At 47.1% G+C, this 18,503-nt stretch overlaps 2 protein-coding genes across 4 annotated transcripts in view; one reads left to right on the forward strand and one right to left on the reverse strand.

The window, feature by feature from the left end:
* The window catches only part of IFT81 (intraflagellar transport 81), a 179,434-nt gene extending 179,055 nt beyond the window's left edge, over positions 1–379 (reverse strand). For all 3 annotated transcript variants that reach the window (XM_055321886.1, XM_055321882.1, XM_055321884.1), the window contains exon 1: positions 247–379. The gene's annotated coding sequence lies outside the window, so the exon portion shown is untranslated. The remainder of the gene's footprint in view (positions 1–246) is intronic.
* Positions 358–17,048, forward strand: P2RX4 (purinergic receptor P2X 4). The gene is made up of 12 exons (XM_055321888.1): positions 358–562; positions 4,396–4,543; positions 7,591–7,662; positions 7,763–7,835; positions 8,278–8,374; positions 12,314–12,394; positions 12,496–12,637; positions 12,737–12,873; positions 15,238–15,331; positions 15,474–15,539; positions 15,911–16,006; positions 16,501–17,048. The coding sequence occupies exons 1-12, from the start codon at positions 429–431 to the stop codon at positions 16,525–16,527; spliced, it is 1,167 nt and encodes a 388-aa protein (XP_055177863.1). The 5' UTR covers positions 358–428; the 3' UTR covers positions 16,528–17,048.
* The last annotated feature ends 1,455 nt before the right edge of the window (positions 17,049–18,503 follow it).

The following is an 18,503-nucleotide window of genomic DNA, read 5'->3' on the forward strand; positions in this document are numbered from 1 at the left end:
CAGCTCTGCCCCTCGAGGGGTAACGCATTCCCAAGGGAGACGTCACTCTCTCCTCCAGAGCCGGTCACTCCAGGGAGTCGTTCGTTCCCAGAGAGGAGAGCACCCCTTCCTGGTAGCCCCAATGCCATTTTGCGGGGGGTCGCTCGTTCTCCCCAGCCCTACTGGCCGGGTCACTCGTCCTCAAGGAGGAGCTCGCCCCCTCCCCACGGGTCCCACCTCGCCCGAGACAGAGACGCCGGTACCCACCCGAGAGGGCCGTCACCCGGCCCCCGCCCGAGGCTCAGCGCCGCCTCCTTCCGGGCGCTCCCCGGCGAGGCGAGGAGCGGCGCGGGGGGCGGCCCTGGGCGGGGCTCCCGGGCGCGTCACCGGCGGCGGGCCGGGCGGCCGGGCGCAGAGCTCGGAGCCGTGCGGCGCGGCGGCGGCGTGCCATGGCGGGCTGCTGCGCGGCGCTGGCCCCCTTCCTGTTCGAGTACGACACGCCGCGCATCGTGCTCATCCGCAGCCGTAAAGTGGGGCTCATGAACCGGGCCGTGCAGCTGCTCATCCTGGCCTACGTCATCGGGTGAGCGCGGCGCTGGCGCGGCCCGCCCGGGGTCCCGAGGCCGCAGTGTCGCGACGGCCGGGATCTCCGGCTCTGGGTCCGGGCCGTGCACCTGCTGCTTCTGGCCTGGGTCACCGGGCGAGTCCCGCAGGCGGCCTCCAGGCGCGGCCGGGGTGTGGCGGGGCGGGGGCCCGCGGCGGGAGACAGACGCCTCGCCGAACCCTGCCGGGGGGCGGGGCGGCGGGCCGGGCTGCGGGCCGGAGACGGCTTTGGTGCAGTGTTTTCAGAGCAGAGCCTGGCTCCACCTTCATCCTCCCCCTTCCTGCCTGTCCCCCCCCCCCCCCCCCGCGCTGTCCTTTGGCTGTGGCGGGGCTTTGCTCTAAACGTTTCAGTCTTTGCACTTCACTTCGCATTCTGATGATCGGCGCTTAGGCTTCGCATTTGGTTTCTTTTGGATCTGCGGCTTCCGGTCCTTTCCTTTAGGTACCATGTGATAACCCAAGATGATGAAGAGGTTACACTCTATAAAGCATTTAAAGTTCACTTCGTTTTGTGCAGTTGTTAGGGTTTTTTTGTATAGGTACTGTCTTTAAGCTTCTTCATTCCCCGTGCTGCCTCCTTATACGTCTGTGTGTCCTGCCACCTTCTGTCCCCTGGCCAGGTGCTTAATTTTTAATTGAGTGCACCCGTTAGAATTTAATGAAACTCAGAAGAGGTTAACTTACCATCTGGGCCCACTTTCAGGGTCCACCTGGGGTGATACGGTGTCTACAGCTGCTGAGCAGACAGAGCCTATCGGCTCTGGCATTCCTTTTCTTAAAAGACTTAATGCTGGGGACCCCAGCTGCACGTTAGAACCTGTGGGGAGTCTTTTAAAAATACTGATTGGGACACCTAGGTGCCTCAGCATCAGCCTTTGGCTCAGGGCATCATCCCAGGGTCCTGGGATCCAGTCCCACATCAGGCCCCCACAGGGAGCCTGCTTCTCCCTCTGCCTGTGTCTCTGCCTCTCTCTGTGTCTCTCATGAATAAATAAATAAAATCTTTTCGAAAAATAATAAGTAAAAATACTGATTGCTGACTCCCATCCCCAGACCTTTTGATTTAATTGCTGTGGGGTATGACTGACTCACCAACTGATTCCGATGTGCAGCAAACTTTGAGAGCCAGTGTCCTAGTGTTTCTTAAACCTATCATGAAAGACACACCTGAGGAATTGTATAAAGACGACAGATCCCCCACCCTGGAATGGGATTTAGAATGTTAACACTGTCCCTGGGAATTCACATGATCAGGCAGGTATGGCTTCCAACAACTATCGGCCCAGCAGCAGTTAAATTCTGACAGGATTCAGTGGAATGGTTTCCCACATATGGGATGTACATCAGAACCACCTGACCCACTCCCAGGTTTGAATTTAGTCTGTGTCATTAAGTACCACCACCAACTCCTTGCTCCCCAGTGGTTTTGATGCACCCTTAAATTTTGAGACCTGCTACTAGTTAGTTGACTAAACTCAAGATTGCTGGATTAGATTGGAAGCATTTAGAATCAAGAGCTCTCTGCTTTTTCCTCTTGGCTTCTGATACTCAGTGGAGGATTAGTTTAACTCTATCTTAAGGTATCTGTAAAGTTCTGGACTACAGAAAGTGTTGACAGCTGCACTATATGATATAGTAGCCACTAGTCACCTGTGGCTATTGAGCTTTTAAAAGGTACCTACTCCAAAACAGGATGTGCTACCACCATAATATACCCACTGGATTTTGAAAACATAGTACAAAACAACCAAAATAGGGACGCTTGGGTGGCTCAGCAGTTGAGCATCTGCCTTTGGCTCAGGGCGTGATCCCGGAGTCCTGGAATTGAGTCCCACATCGGGCTTCCTGCATGGAGCCTGCTTCTTCCTCTGCCTAAATCTCTGCCTCTCTCTCTCTCTCTCTCTCTCTCTCATAAATAAATAAAATATTTTAAAAAATGGTAAAATATCACATTAATACATCTTACTTGGATAGCATATTAAAATATTTTGGACATATTGGATAACATAAAATCTATCTTTAAAATTAATTTTACCCGTGTTTCTTTTTACTTTATAACCTGGCTACTAGAAAGTACATTACATGTGTGGCTTGTGGTACATTTCTATCGGGCAGCACAGCTTTCTAGAGTTCCTGGTGTGTTTGCTACCTTGATCATGAGGATTTATAAAGCAATAAATGCTTTGGTTTTATCCATTTTCCTATGATCCATCTTCCTATGATCCAACCTGACTCAGGATCTGAACTAAGAGCTTTTTTCTTTCTTTCTCTTTTCTTTAACTCATCTCTTAGCTTCCTGATCCAATTCATCTTAACTAAACATGCATTTCTCAGTTATCTAATTCTGTTATCTGTCATATGATGAGGAAATAGTTAATCACATAGTGATTGCTGTGAAACCATATGTCTCTGCTTTAGCAACTCACTGTACTCTATGATAAAATAATAGTAACCTTCCTGCCCTAAGCTTCTGTGTATCTGAATAGAATTAAATGAAAACTTATATTGCAGCTAAATTCCTAGAACCTCTGAAGAAAAAGATTTATGTGGGGAAAAGCCTGTTTCTAGGATGAACAATGAATATGGAGACTGCTTAGACCAGACAAAGCCATAAATAACTAAAACCAGTGATTTTTTTTTTTTGAGGTCTCAGCAGCTAGAGCTTTTAAGGAGAGAAGGAGGGTGCTAGCATTTCTTGATTCTAGAAATAACAACAATAGCAGTCGCTGGTAGGTGTTTAATAACAGCTCTGGTGGGAGGGAGTTCTGATTTATAGCATTGGCCAGTTTCCATGGTGTAAATACTCCCATCATGGCCAGTTTCAGCCTACTAATGGCAACACATTGTTCTAAACATTTGACATGCATAACTCATTTAACCTCACAACTATCTTGTGAAATCCTGTTATCTTCTCCATCTTATTGGGGGGAAAAACTGAGGCATAGAGAAGTTAAGCAGCTTGGCCACAGTTATGCCTGGTGAATGGTGGAACTGAGAAATGAACCATGATCACTGGCTTCAGTTTGTGTTCCAGTGTCCTAACCACTATGCACTCATGCCTTTAGGTTTTTAATTATTCAGACTAGTTGCAATGCCCCCAATTCTTCCCAGAGACAACCTGAATTCTTGGAGAAAAGTTGTAGTGTAAAGTATATAGTAGTAGTAGTATAAAGTAGTATAAAGTTTCTTGAAGTGAGATTCTCTTTTCCAAAGGGAATGTAGCGTTCAGGGCAAGAGAAGAGGCTTCAGAGGCAAAAGACTTGGGTTCACATCCTGACTTTTTCATTCACTAGCTGTGTGACCTTGGGCAAGTGACTTAGCCTCTCTGTGTCTCAGTGTCCTCCTCTGTAAAAATAGAGGATAATAATGATATCTGCCTTCTAAAGTGGTCAGGATTAAATTAGTTAATACGTATATAGAGCTTAGATCAGTACCTAGCATCTGAAAACACTTAAATTGTTAACTATTATCATAATTTTTATTATCTCTAGGTGATTCTGCAGGTCATGGTGCATTAAAAATGCTCAAATATCTAATAAAGACACCATTCATTGAATACTTTCTTTGTGCTGATCACTGTGCTAAGTGCTTTACTGGTGTCATCTCATTAATTTCCCACAAACCACCCAGTGGTTTAGGTTATATACCCATTTTGCAGAAGTGGAAATGAACCCTCCAAAGTTAAGCAGTTTTACAAAGTCAAGTAATTAATGAATGTTATACTGCCAGCTTCTGGTTATCAGAGGCTCGCTAGTATCAATTCAAATTCACCAAATCCTCCTGGCAATTTAAGAGACCTGTTTTATTTTGTAGGTGGGTGTTTGTGTGGGAAAAAGGCTACCAGGAAACAGATTCTGTGGTCAGCTCAGTTACTACCAAAGCCAAAGGCGTGACTATAACCAACACTTCGATACTTGGATTCCGGGTCTGGGATGTGGCGGATTATGTGGTTCCAGTTCAGGTACGCCTCCCCGCATGGCTTCTGTCTAACACCAGAGCTTCTAATTAGCCCTTTCCCTTTACTGACTTTGCATTCTTGATTAATGATTGGCTAAGTTCTAATATCACCGATACCCAGAATAATTGTCTTAGTCCAAGAAAGCAGTGCAGACAGATCTCTTTCTGCCTTAAGATCTAATAAATAATAGTCAACCAGCTATGTTTCTTCAGCTCTAAATCATGGCTGGCTTAAACAGACAACTCAGTCTGTCTCAAGCCCTGAAAGATGGAAAAGCAAATATTTTAAATCCTGGGAAAAATTCAAGTGTAAGTATTGCTCTTCCACATTTTGTATGTGCTTTATTGTTGTAAACCCACAAGGTAAATCTTTTCAGACAGTATAAAAGGTTTATCAGCAATTGGAGACCAAAGCCAAACCGGAAGGAAACAGACATACCTGCATAGGATTTCATGCAAAGGCAAAGGGACGAAAGTGATTGATACAACATCCTAGGATCCGGTCTGTTAATCCACAAATCTCCAAGTTAAATATTGACTCTCTCTAGCCATGGTAATGGCTGTGGTCCATGGCCAGACCCTGACATATCCCTCCATATGGCTTATGTGCTAGGGTGACTAGGGTGGCTAAATCTCTTTCCACTTAGAGCTCAGTGAGGGCAAGCAAGGACTTCAGAAGCTCTCTCTTTCTTCAAGTGTGCTCATTTTCCCTCTGCCTTCTCAAGAGAAGGATTTTACGTGGTGCCCAGAGAGAAGGCTGAGCTAATGAGCAATGAAGATCAAATCGAACAGGGGATCTGTAGTTTGCTGGAGGTGGGTGGTCCTGTTGGTATGCATCTGCTTCCTGTGAAGCCATAGCCTCATCCTGGCAACTCAGGCCTTCACACTCTGGCTGTTTACTAGGACCAAGGAAGAGTGTGGGCCCACTTCTTCTGCCCCTCAGTGGAAAGGAACAGGCAGCAGCTCCGCCTTCCAGCTCAGCTCTGGCCTGGGGGCTTCGTGAGCTCCACAGAGCTCTCTTTCCATGAGCTTTCACAATGTCCTCCTGCTTCTCTGCCAATGGAACACAAACATCTGTTTGCACCACTTCTACTTGGCTCATCTCCAGACTGACATTTCCCTAAGCTTAAAACAGAGAAGAAATAGAACACAAAAGTAAATCCTATAAATTGTTCCCATCTCTCTCAGGAACCATAGAAGTGGCCTTCTATAACACATGCTGTAACATGTGAGCAGCATGTTTCTGTGTGGAACACCGGGACCCTGACAGGGGTGCTTGGAGATACTTGGGCATCATGCTACATCCTCATGCCTCCTTTTGTGGTCATCCTTGTCTCCCAACATGGCTTGTTCTAGGCCTTTCTTTAGAAGATGCCAGGTATTCCCAGATCTTCCACAACAACCCTGTCAGACCTAGGTGTAGAGATGTCCACAGATACTTTGATACTTGAGTTACCCTGATCCCCCAGATGGCTCCCAATGCTGACTCCACTCCTCCCAGATGTATGAAATGCTCAGAGAAAGCTTTTGGCATCTCATTTTAGAATGCCAGTGCTCAGTGAGTGGGAGGTCCAACTAGAATTTTGGGCATCTTTGTCTTTTTCTCCTTATGTTGGAAGGCCCTTAGCAACCAACTCTTTAGCCTCATCCCCAGTGAATTGCTCTCCAGAAACCATTTCACAGCTTCCTGGGAGGAGAAAACAGAACCTTCTTAAAGGGAGAAGTGTCAGTTACTGACCCTGACTGGGTCTACTCTAGAATGTTTTATTTATTTATTTGAATTTCAGTTAGGAAAGAAGACCAGCCAAATTTGGGACTTTGATGCCCTTGTGTTTTTGTACCTCTGAGGTAATCCAATTGGCTGAGGATGTTTTGCGCACCTGTTGGCTCTTTTCCTCAACAAGCCAAGCTTTATTAAGGAACTGCCTCAGATTAAAGACACTTTTTTTCCACTGAGGTGAAATTCATATGTCATAATATTAACTATTTCAGATTGAACAATTCTGTGGCATTTAGTACATTCACAATATTATGCAGCTATCACCTCTTTCTGGTTCCAAAACATTTTCATTACCCTAAGAAGAGATTCCTCATCCCACCCTCTTGCCTTACCTCCACCTCCAGGGCAACCACTCTTCTACTTTCTGTCTCTATGGAAATTTCATAACAATAGAATCATGCAATATGTGGCCTTTTGTGTCTGGCTTCTTTGACTTAGAATCATATTTTTGAGGTTCATCCACATTGCAATGTGTCAGGGCTTCATTCCTTTTTATGGCTGGATCATATTCCATTACAGGTATACATATAGGTATAGATAAACACAACCTGTTTATACATTTGTCTGTTGATAGACATTTGGGTTGTTCCCAACATTGGGTCACTGTGAATCATGCTGCCATGAACATATGTAAACAATAGGCCCCGCCTTATCCATGGTTTCAGTTACCCATGGTCAACTGCAGTCCAGAAACAGGTGATCCTCCTCCTGACATATCCTCAGGTCATTCGTAGTCCAATGCTACGTCACAACGCTCATATCACCCGCCTCCCTTCACCTCATCATAGAGCCATTTTATTGTCACACAAAGAAGGATGAGTACAGACAATAAGGTATCTTGAGAGAGAGACTACATTCACATAACTATTAATTACTATAGTTCTATTTTAGCATCGGTTCTTGTTAATCTTTTACTGTGTCTAATTTATAATTTAACCATGACAGGTATGTACACCTATCAGAAAAGGCATAGTACCTGCAGGGTCAGGGACTATCTGAAGTTTCAGGCATCCCCTGGGGTCTTGGAATGCATCCCCTGCTGATAAGGAGGAACTGTGGTACAAGTATTTATTTGAATCCTGTTTTCAGTTAGGCTATAAACTCTCAGAGAACAAGAGATAAAAAGATGAGTTTTGAAATTGTTTTCTGCGTAGCATATGGGAGAAGTAAAAGGTACTGTCCTATTCAGTGAATGACCGGCGTTCTTTGTGGCTTGGCTTGACTCTTCTGAAGGTAACAGATGGTGCTCTCTCCCCTCTACCCCACTGCAGGAAGAAAACTCCCTCTTCATCATGACCAACATGATCATTACCTTGAACCAGACCCAGGGCCTCTGTCCTGAGGTAGGCAGCTTCTCATGGAAGAGCCTTGGGCCTCAGGCCCCTCTTGTCAGCACCTGACAGACCACGTGGAATTTGTTTTCACTCTTTCTACTTTTTCCAGCTTCCAGATAAGACCACTGTGTGTAAATCAGATGCCAACTGTGTTGCTGGCTCTTCAGGCACCCACAGCAACGGTATGAGTATGTGGCTGTGACCCCACAGAAGACACTTAGCCTGGGGAGGGCAGTCCCTGACCAGATGGCCTCCCCTGTGGAGTTTCTCTCAGAGAGAAACCTTCAGCATAAAGAAATCCCCCACAATCCTCAATTTCTTCATGTGACCCTGGGCAAGCCTGATGTTGAGATTCAGGTCCCAGGATCTTCTCGACGTTCACCTGTCACCTGTGCCCCAGAAGCCATCCCAGATCTTGCCCTGTGCTGTGACTTAGCATCACCCTAGCTGTGCTGTTGGACTCAGCCAACTATTTTCCTCTAATTTCTGGATACTGTACAAATCCCAGAATTGGAATAGCTCAGGATTGATTGCACAGGATCCACAGGTGCCTCCACTCTCTCTACCTGGCAAAAGTAGAGCATAGGAGACCCCTGTGGACCTAGGTCCCCCTTGCCCCTGCAGGAATTGCAACAGGAAAATGCGTGCTTTTCAATGGGACTGTAAAGACATGCGAGGTGTCAGCCTGGTGCCCAGTGGAGGATGACACACATGTGCCAGAGTGAGTCCTGCCTAAGGGAAGATGGCGGGGATGTTAACCCTGTGTGTTGCCCCCTTGGTGTCTGCATGGAGTCAGGCTTCCCAAGGGGGAACCACAGGTAACCATCAGTGGCAAGGCGGGCCACAGTGTTGGTCACCTGTGATAGAAGTGCAAGTGATTTATTTCTGTGTTTGGACTCTGTCAGTTGAAGTAACTACTGTGTCTTACAAAGGACACACACAGAGCAGAGGCAGTTTATTGTTCAACTAACTACCAAGAGCCCAGCAGAACTAGACCTGGGGCTCCTAGGACAGCTTCAGAGTCTCTACCTTTTGACTCTGCTTTCCCCCTTCCATACTGGCTTCATTTGCGAGACCCGTGGTATAGTCCCAGGAGGCAGCTCTGGACTTAAATTTCCCCACGTCTCCCAGCCCAGTTATCCATAGAGGTTCTAGATCTGTCCATCATCACACCTTCAGCCACATCCCTCAGCCCATCCCTGTAGCTGGGGCATGGGTTTTGTTTATTAGCTCAGGTCTGGATCACATGCCCACCTCCAGAGCCGGGGTGGAGTCAGTCCCACCCAAAGAACACAGCCTGAGAGTAGGGTGTGTGGCTTCCAAAGGAAATTGGGGGTTGTGTTACCAGAAAAGAAGGGAACAGATACTGGGCAGGAAAATAATTAATGTCCACTGAAGTGTATTTATTATAAAGTAGAACAGGTTCGGGATCCCTGGGTGGCACAGCGGTTTAGCGCCTGCCTTTGGCCCAGGGCGTGATCCTGGAGACCCGGGATCGAATCCCATGTCAGGCTCCCGGTGCATGGAGCCTGCTTCTCCCTCTGCCTATGTCTCTGCCTCTCTCTCTCTCTGTGTGACTATCATAGATAGATAGATAGATAGATAGATAGATAGATAGATAGATAGATAGAAAGAACAGGTTCAAGGTTGCCCTAGAATAGCATCCTTCCCAATAGTAATTTGTTCTGCTTTGGCTGGGTAGAGTTAGAGGTAATACTCTTGGGATTGCTTGCAACTCCAGCATTGTTTACCAGAGTTCAGACTGAGACATGGATGAGGCCAGGGGCGCATGGAACCACAGGAACCCCATCCCATGCGAGCTGTAACTGAAAAACAGATGAGAACCTCTGATTTCAGGATTGCTGAGGGAAGAAGCTCAGGCTAGGGAAGAAAATAAGAAAAGAAAAAGAATCCTAGCATTTTTGAGCTGGAAGGTGTCTTGCAGAGCTCTCCTCCCTAATATCAGTGCCACTGGCCATGGGTTGAGCCTTCGAAATGTGTCTGGATCCAAACAAAATGCTCAGTGTAAAATGCACCCAGAGTCTGAAGACATTGTGTGGGGGGGATATATATATTATATATTTATATATAATTATTATTATGTGCTGTTTACCGGGTGAACTAAGACTTTAGACATATTGGGTTATTGTAGAAAAGTTAATTTCACTTGTTTGTTTTTATTTTTTAAAGATTTTATTTATTTGAGAGAGAGTGTGTGCACAAGCAGGGGAAGGGGCAGAAGGAGAGGGGCTAAGGGATAGGGAGAAGCAGGCTCCCTGCTAAGCGGGGAGCCCAATGCGGGACTCCATCCCAGGACCCTGGGATCATGACCTGAGCTGAAGGCAGATGCTCAGCCACTGAGCCACCAGATGCCCCTTTTTATTTTTTAATGTGACTACTAGGAACTTGGAATTACAAGTTGGTTTATATTTGTATCTCCATACATTTTCACTAGATAGGACAGTTGTGTATTTAATCCAGTGAAGGTGATTTTTTTTCTAAAGATTTATTTATTTACTTTAGAAAGAGAGCACAGTGGGGAGGGGCAGAGGGAGAGGAAGAGCGAGCCCCAAGCAGACTCTGTGCTGAGCACAGAACCAGACACGGAGCTCAATCTCACCATCCTGAGATCATGACCTGAGCTGATATCAAGAGTTGGATGCTCAACCAACTGTGCCAACCAAGCACTCCCAGTGGAAGATGATTTTTAAGTGTACCGTGATTCATAAAATAATATGAGTCACATGGAAAGACATTCCCATGTTCATTCATGTTCAGCTTCTGAGCTTACTTCTATCAAGGAGGAAATCCTGGTTTGGGGTATCTTTTGTCACTTGCTGATTTCCATTTCTCACAAGGAATAATCCCCAGATTCAGCATCTTGGGCAAACTAATATTAACTACAACATTTAGTAGTAATGTTGTTTTGATTTTATTATATTTATTTGAACAGTGACCTCTGACTTGGGGCCAATGATCTCTCTTATGGTCAGGATGAAAAGTTTTATTTCAAGATGAATGCCAGGGCACCTGGGTGTCTCAGTAGGTTAAGCGGCTGCCTTCGGCTCAGGTCATGATCCAGGACTTGTCCTGGGATCGAGCCCCACCTGGGGCTCCCTGCTTAGCAGGGAGTCTGTTTCTCCCTCTGCTTGTGCTCGCTCGCTCTCTCTCTCTCTCTCTCTCTCTCTCTCTCTCTCGATGAATGCCAATATAAAAAGTGAGTTGATCCTAAAAGCAGAGTTGATTCTAAAAGTGGAAACCCATATGTCCATCAACAGAGAAGGAGATAAACAGATTACAGTTCATCCATCTGAGGGAATATGACTCAGGCGTAAAGAGTAGATGAGACATAGGCTGAGCGAGAAGTGGGCTCCCTCAGGGGAGCCCGATGTGAGACTCAATTCCAGGATCCTGAGATCATTATCTGAGCCGAAGGCAGACACTCAACCACTGAGCCACCCAGTTGTTCCTTACCTCAATTATTTTTTTTAAAGATTTTATATATTTATTCATGAGAGACACACACAGAGAGAGGCAGAGACACAGGCAGAGGGAGAAGCAGGCTCCATGCAGGGAGCCTGATGCGGGACTTGATCCTGGGACTCCAGGATCACACCTTGGACCGAAGGCAGGCGCTAAACTGCTGAGCCACCCAGAGATCCCCCCACCTCAATTATTTTAAAACGGTGAGTCAATCTTAAAAGTATTGCAGATGAGGGGTGGCTGGCTGGCTCAGTGGGTAGAGCATGTGACTCTTGATTTTAGGATTAAGAGTTTGAGCCCCCACACTGGGTGTAGAGATTACTTAAAAATAAAATCTTTTTTTAAAAAAAGTATTGCATATGAGATGAACAGATGTGGAGGGAAAGTTCAGAAATCCCTGATACAATGCATCCCTCTTGATCCAGAGATGAGGGAGTTTGAAGCCCTGGGGAAAGTGCCTTGGTCAAGGCCTTCCTTGTCATCAGCAGTGACAGATTCGGCTCTCTTTGCTGTGTCTCAGGGTTGAGTAGACTATTGATACAGTTTATAAACTCAAAGATTCCACCTGGATCAGGGGAACACACTCAAAGGAGCTTGCCTACAGCACTGGATTCTCCTATAGAAACCCATCAAAGATGTGGTGTCCCCTTGGAGACAGATTCAACTTGTACTGTCAGCCAGGAGCTGACGTGGCATTTGAGAGCCGAGGCCCTGTGCCAGCAGACACGTGACTTCTATGTACTTTTGAGATGAGGTCAGGATTTACCTTCTCAGTGAATTTACCTTTGCTTTACTTGTAAAACCAGATCTGTAGAGCATTCCCAGGGAGAATGGAGAATGCCTTAGGGAAGCGAGCTCTGAAACCCCACAGCTGCAGGCTGAATAGTTTCCACGGAAGCCTCTAGGCATCACCCTCCTTAACTATTCCTCAAGCTCTTAAATTCCCCCTGCCTTCTGCAAGAGGCAAGAGAGGAAGAAATGGAAAGGCTTGGTTTAGTCTCTGCTGATCTAGTGTTTATGCAGAGGACAGTAAAAAATGCTTGAGGTGTTTCATTTTTTTCCTGACAAAATGACATTGTAAGGCACATGTGCATATGCTTCTTAAAAATATTACGTAAGAATGGGAATATATGTATATTTGTACTTCTATTAATAATATGCTATGATTTTTTTTCAGACCTGCTTTTCTAAAGGCTGCAGAAAACTTCACTCTTTTGGTTAAGAACAACATCTGGTATCCCAAATTTAATTTCAGCAAGTAAGTGGTGGCCAGCCATGTGAGTTCACAGAGTTTTAGAGTAACTTCTGACTCTACTTGGAGGTTTTCTTCGTTTCATTTCTGCTTCTTCCTGACTTTAGGAGGAATATTCTTCCGAACATCACTACAACCTACCTCAAATCGTGCATTTATGATGCTGTAACAGATCCCTTCTGCCCCATATTCCGTCTTGGCAAAATAGTGGAGAGCGCAGGACACAGCTTCCAAGACATGGCCATCGAGGTAGACACAGGTCCCTGGATTTTCTGACAGTCTTCAACACCTCTCATTCTAGAATGGGCCCTGAGGAAACCTTGCTCTGTCTCTGCTCACACCCCACAGGGAGGCATCATGGGCATCCAGATCAACTGGAACTGCAATCTGGACAGAACCTCCTCCCTCTGCCTGCCCAGGTACTCCTTCCGCCGCCTGGACACCCGGGATGTGGACCACAATGTGTCCCCTGGCTACAATTTCAGGTAGGTGTGAGCTTAGGTCCCAGTTCTCTTGGGGGGATGATGGCGGCTGGATCACTCCCTGGTCCCCACCCATGATGGTCCATACCCATCAAGACCAGCACTCATTCGGTCCCCCAAGGGCAGGTGGGAAGGCTGTATGCCAGGGAGAGTGTTCAAGCAGAGCCTTGTGCTGGCGGTATCCTGGCCCCTAAGAGCCTCCTGTGCCCCTCCTTATCTCAGAAATCGTGTTGAGATAATATGCAGAGCAGCCAAGAGAGGCTGGCTACTTGAGCTTCCCAGGGCCAGCCTCAGGTAGGACTGGCTCACTGATTCTGAAGAGTGGGTGAGGAATTAATTTCTCAAAGACCGAGCCTGCCCTGGAATCTCCAGGGTACTGGGGATACAGGTTCAAGCCTCAGGAAAGGCCTTCACTGCTATTTCCCTGCTCAGAGTACCATATATTAGTGTTCTGGGGCTGCCTTAACAAATTACCACAAAGTTGGGTGGCTTGAAACAACAGGAAGGTACTCTCTCTCACAGATCTGGAGGCCAGAGGCCCAAAATCAAGGTGTCCACAAGGCCAGCCACCTTCTTTGCTTCCTCTGGTTCTGGCGGCTCCTTGCAATGTTCGGTGTTCCTTGCCTTACACACCCATAACTCCTGTCTCTGCCACTGTTGTCACATGGCCTTCTTCCCTCTGCGCAGCTCTGTGTGTCCTCTCCTCATAGGACACCAGCCATATTGAATCAGAATCCGCACTAATCCAATATGAGCTCACCTTAACTCACTCCATCCACAAAGACCTGATTTCCCCTACTTCCACTTCACATTCACAGGTTTCAGGTGGATACAAATCTTGGGTGATGGTGTTCAGCCTGGTATAGCTGGTAATTTGATGGAGGGACCAAGGGGCCAAGGCCAGGTTTGCCACTTCCATGAGGTGGCAAAACCTGTAGCCATGTACATTTTCATGTGCCCTCTGTGGCCTCTTTTGCACATTTTACTACTCTTAAACAAAGCAGCCCTACCAGGGGCCACCTGAGTAGGTCTGAGGCGCTTTTGTGTTGCCCTTGTCTCCCTCTAGTGGTGACATGTACAATCAAAGACACAAGGGATCATAAGACTGTCCAGAAATGCAGTCTGCTATCATTTTGAACCATCTGGCTCACTGATACTAGGAGAGATATTTGAATTTTTTCCTAGGAAAGGAATTAGATGTGTGTTGCTCTTTCTCTACTGTTACAGTTTAGAAACTATTGAGGAAAACCTCAAGCGTGGGTCAGAACTTCAGGACAGAGAGAAGCTGATGGGGGCCCTCACCAGAAGGGCACCCATGCATCTGACCTCCGCTATCATCAGGCCACACCAGAATTCCCCAGGCCCGACCAGGATGTGGAGGCTCTGGGCCAGACCGTTGCAGGCCAAGAGTTTAGGCTTCTCTGAACCAGTGTCCTATTTAACACGGGCGGCAAATGGTTTCATGGTTCAACAGTGCTCACCACCATCACCACTCCCCCTTGTGGGGTTTTTCAATGGCTTTATTGAGATATAGTTCACATACCACATAGTTCATCCACTTAAAGTAAGGGATTAGATCGTTTTTAACCATGAAGCTGTAGGACTATCACAATTGTAGAACATTTCATCACCTCAGTGAGAAACCGCATACCCTTCAGCCATCCCCGGTATCCTCCTGTCAACCTCTGTCCCTGCCAACCACTGTCTACTTCCTGTCTCTCTGGACCTGCATATAAATGGAGCCACACGGTGTGTGACTAGCTCCTTTCACTCAGTATCATGTTGTTTTGGGGTTTTTTTTAGGTTCATCCATCTTGTAGCATTTATCATTACTTTATCTCTCTTTACAGCCAAATTGTGTTCCATTGTATGGATATGCCACATTTTATTCATTTATCCATTGATGGGTCAATGGGTCTTTTAAAAGAAAGTCCAGTGCTGAGTCTGTGAGTTCTGTGGAGTTTCATGGCCGGCTCCATGCCCCTGCCCACAGGCAGTCCTGGAGTTTGCTGCTGCCTGGCCACATTCTGTTAGTAGCCAGGATCTCCTTCAGACAGGTAGGCGACTCAGCTCTGATATGGAGGATATTCAGCGTGAGAGGTTCTGGCTCAGCCATAGGAGGCAACAGTGATGTTAAAGTTTTTCTGGCACCCTCCTGCCAACAGCCCAGTTATCACACTGTGTGACCCACAATGGCCGGGGGTGGCCCCAGATGCTCAGGTATCTTTCCAGCGGGTAGTGCTGGCTCCAGAGGACCTCGGGGAGTTTTGCTCTAATGTCCCCCACCCGAGACCCAGAGGGTGGATCCAGCCACCTGTCTGTCTCTGCCCTGTGCCTTCTGCCTTTAACCCATCCTCCTTTCCCTAGGTTTGCCAAGTACTACAGTGACCTGACTGGTGCTGAGCGCCGCACGCTCATCAAGGCCTACGGCATCCGCTTCGACATCATAGTGTTCGGAAAGGTAGCCTGGCCTCCTGCTCCTGTCAGGGCTCTGGTCCAAACCTAGGCTTCTGGGTTGGCCAGGGACGAGGGGCCCCCTCCCTCACCTTTTACCTGCTTATGCCCTCTATCGCAACTTTTTCTTTTTCTCCTGTCATTTGTAGGCTGGGAAATTTGACATCATCCCCACCATGATCAACATCGGCTCCGGTTTGGCGCTCTTAGGGGTGGTGAGTGACTTAGCCTGCTCCTTCACCCCCGGGCCTGGGGCCCTCCTCAGCAGTAGTTAGCACAGCAAGATGAGCCCCTCCACTGCCATCTTGGTTCTTCCCCTTGACCTAAACTCCTTTCTAGAATTGACCCTCCAGGCTTGTTGCCCTTGCTGCCACCTCACCTCACCTTCCCTTCTCCAACACCACAGCCCTCTGGGCCTTGCCTTCTCCTGAGAGGTGAAGCCTTTCCTTTCTTTATTTTTTATTTATTTATTTTTTTGAAGCCTTTCCTTTCTTTGAAAGATTCCAGGCTTTTGGGGAAGGGGCATGCATAGAATAATAAACTAAAGCATCTTGGCTCATTCTTTTTTGCCCTGTGTCACACTCAGGCAACAGTGCTATGTGACATCATTGTCCTCTACTGCATGAAGAAAAGATACTACTACCGGGAGAAGAAATATAAGTATGTGGAGGATTATGAGCAGGTAGGCCACCTCCTGAACTCCAGAAGGCAGGAAGGCCCAAACACCTGCCTCCTCCACCTTTTTTGTACCAGTGGTGAGCACCCTGAGTACTGGGCCAACTAGGGGAGGCCCGAGCACAAAGGTGGTGCTATTTGGGCCTGTGGTCAGCCCAGGCGGCTGCACACCACTCATTCTCTGCTCCACTTCTAGACCGTCACTCTTTAAAATCTAACCTCATTTTAATTAGTGACATCTCAGGTTAGTTATGATAATGAATATTATGACAAAACCCCACACTACTTGAACTTGCCTCGCGTAGCAAGAGGGGTTGGGTCCCACGCTCTGAGACCCCCTGCACTAGGACCAACCTGTATATGTTCAGTTGTGAAGAACTGCCCAAAAGTCCTGGCTCACACCTGCCCTGAATGGTCCAGGCTTACCTGCGGGCAGCACATGGTGGGTACACATTTATCCATAAGCATATCAGTCAATGATAAGCATATCGTTCTTTGCAGGGTCTTGGTGGAGAGATGGACCAGTGATGCTTACCCCATACCTGGGCTCCCCACAGTCCTCATCAGAGCACAGCACGGAGAAAAGGCTGCTATGTCACCTCAGGGAAGGTTCCAGAAGCTGAGTCCATCTCCACTGCACAAGGACATCATGGTCACCCAGCTGTTTTGTGTGTAGGATGTGCAAAGTAAACCCCCTGCACAGTGGGTTGCCTCAACTTGGGGATGTTCGGGTGACCTCTGGCCCAAGGGCAGTGGTGAGTACTACTGCCACTGCAGGGGCTGGGGCCTCACCTAGGGCCAGCCTTCCTCAGGGGCTCCCAGCTCCAGCTCCCTGCAAGACAGGCCCAGCTGTGGTCGGGCAGCCTTGTTCAAGCACTTTACAAGGGAAGGAAGGACAGCTAGGTGTGGTCACTAGACCTTGAGCACACCTGGGCTGCTGCTTCCCTCCCCCGTCCATGCTGTCACAAGACAGAGTCTGTGTATCCTCTGAAAGAAGAGGCATATTAATGTGGTCGAGGACCAAACATTAAAATGATTTTCTCAATCTCTGCCGGGTTTCATAGCATGTATCTAGAATTTTCCTCCCTTCTCTTTTACTTCGACCCGTAAACCCATCTGTTGTCCCAGTTCACGGTGTTCAGAAAAAAACTTCTTGAGTCTGTTGTTGGAGCTTAGGTGTTTTTCCCCTGACTTGACCTTCTCTTGAAGGCCTTAAGAATTTTGATCTGAGGTTGTTGTACCATGATTTTGTACCAGATTTTGTACCATGGTGACTACTTGTCTTACCCGCACGTGCGGTTTTTTTGGTTTTTGTTTTTGTTTTTTTTACCTATAATTGTGACACTACACTATGGAGGACACAATTTTAGGTAACAAGAACATGGCTTATCCTCTCCCCTCCCCACTTGCTTTCCAGAAGTCTCCAGCTACAAGCAGCACCACCTACACCTACTTTGAAATGTTAATAAAGTTATTTCTAGCTATGCCTTCACACCAACTTAATTCTGCAACAAGTCTTCAGGAGCTGCTTGTCTCCCCCCCCCCCCAATCACGAATTCATTTCCAAGTACTAAAGGGAACGTTTATTTTAGAAGTGCCTGCTTCTGCTGGATAAAACTGGGCTTTTCTTGCTTGGGGGGGGGCGCAAAAACAAAACAAACATTTAACAAACCCCTTTGAAAAAGCTCTGGCTTGTGCTGCCTTTTTCTTTTTAAAGATTTTATTTATTCATGAGAGACAACAGAGAGAGGCAGAGATATAGGCAGAGAGAGAGGCAGGCTCCTGCAGGGAGCCTAATGCAAGACTCAATCCCAGGACCCCGAGATCTCAACCTGAGCCAAAGGCAGACACTACCACTGAGCTACCCAGGAACCCCCGTGCTGCCTTTTTGAAAGAAAGAAAAAAAAAAAAGCCTGCTTGAAACACACGGATCAAGTGGAGCTGGAATTTTTTAGGGACAGTTTTTCATCTGGCAGGCTAAGAAGTGATAGTTAACAGAGTGGGGGAGACTTCTTTTGGCCTCCTTTTTTCTCAAATGTAATGCTAAGGCCAGCTGGGGTGCAGGATGGGGAAAGGATTGCTTATTTTACTCACCATTCAGCTATATTCCCACTGGCTGGCATTCCCCAGGCTGCTGCTTAAGTAGCACCCATGCACCCATGGACAGATTTCCAGTCTCTGGAACTCCTACCTAAACTCTGCAAAGTGATGCACCTGTCTGCATGTCTTAGAGCTTTCATTCAATTCTCAGTGGAGTCTTTGGATAGGAACACCTGCTCTTGACTCTTAAAGACCAGTATTCCAATGTTACATTTCTGCAACAACAGAACAAGGAGCTTTCAGACTTCATCTGCCATCCCTTTTACCAAAAAACCTAAGCTCAAAGCCAATAAAGCAATGTCATGGGCTAGATTCACATTTGAAGTGCAGGGAACCCCCAGCCTCTAGCCTGAAGGAAGCATCAGTTCTAAGTCTCCAAATGCCATGAAAACCTGCAACTGGGG

The sequence above is a fragment of the Nyctereutes procyonoides genome, unplaced genomic scaffold (assembly GCF_905146905.1).
Source record: "Nyctereutes procyonoides isolate TBG_1078 unplaced genomic scaffold, NYPRO_anot_genome, whole genome shotgun sequence".
NCBI classification, from domain to species: domain Eukaryota; kingdom Metazoa; phylum Chordata; class Mammalia; order Carnivora; family Canidae; genus Nyctereutes; species Nyctereutes procyonoides.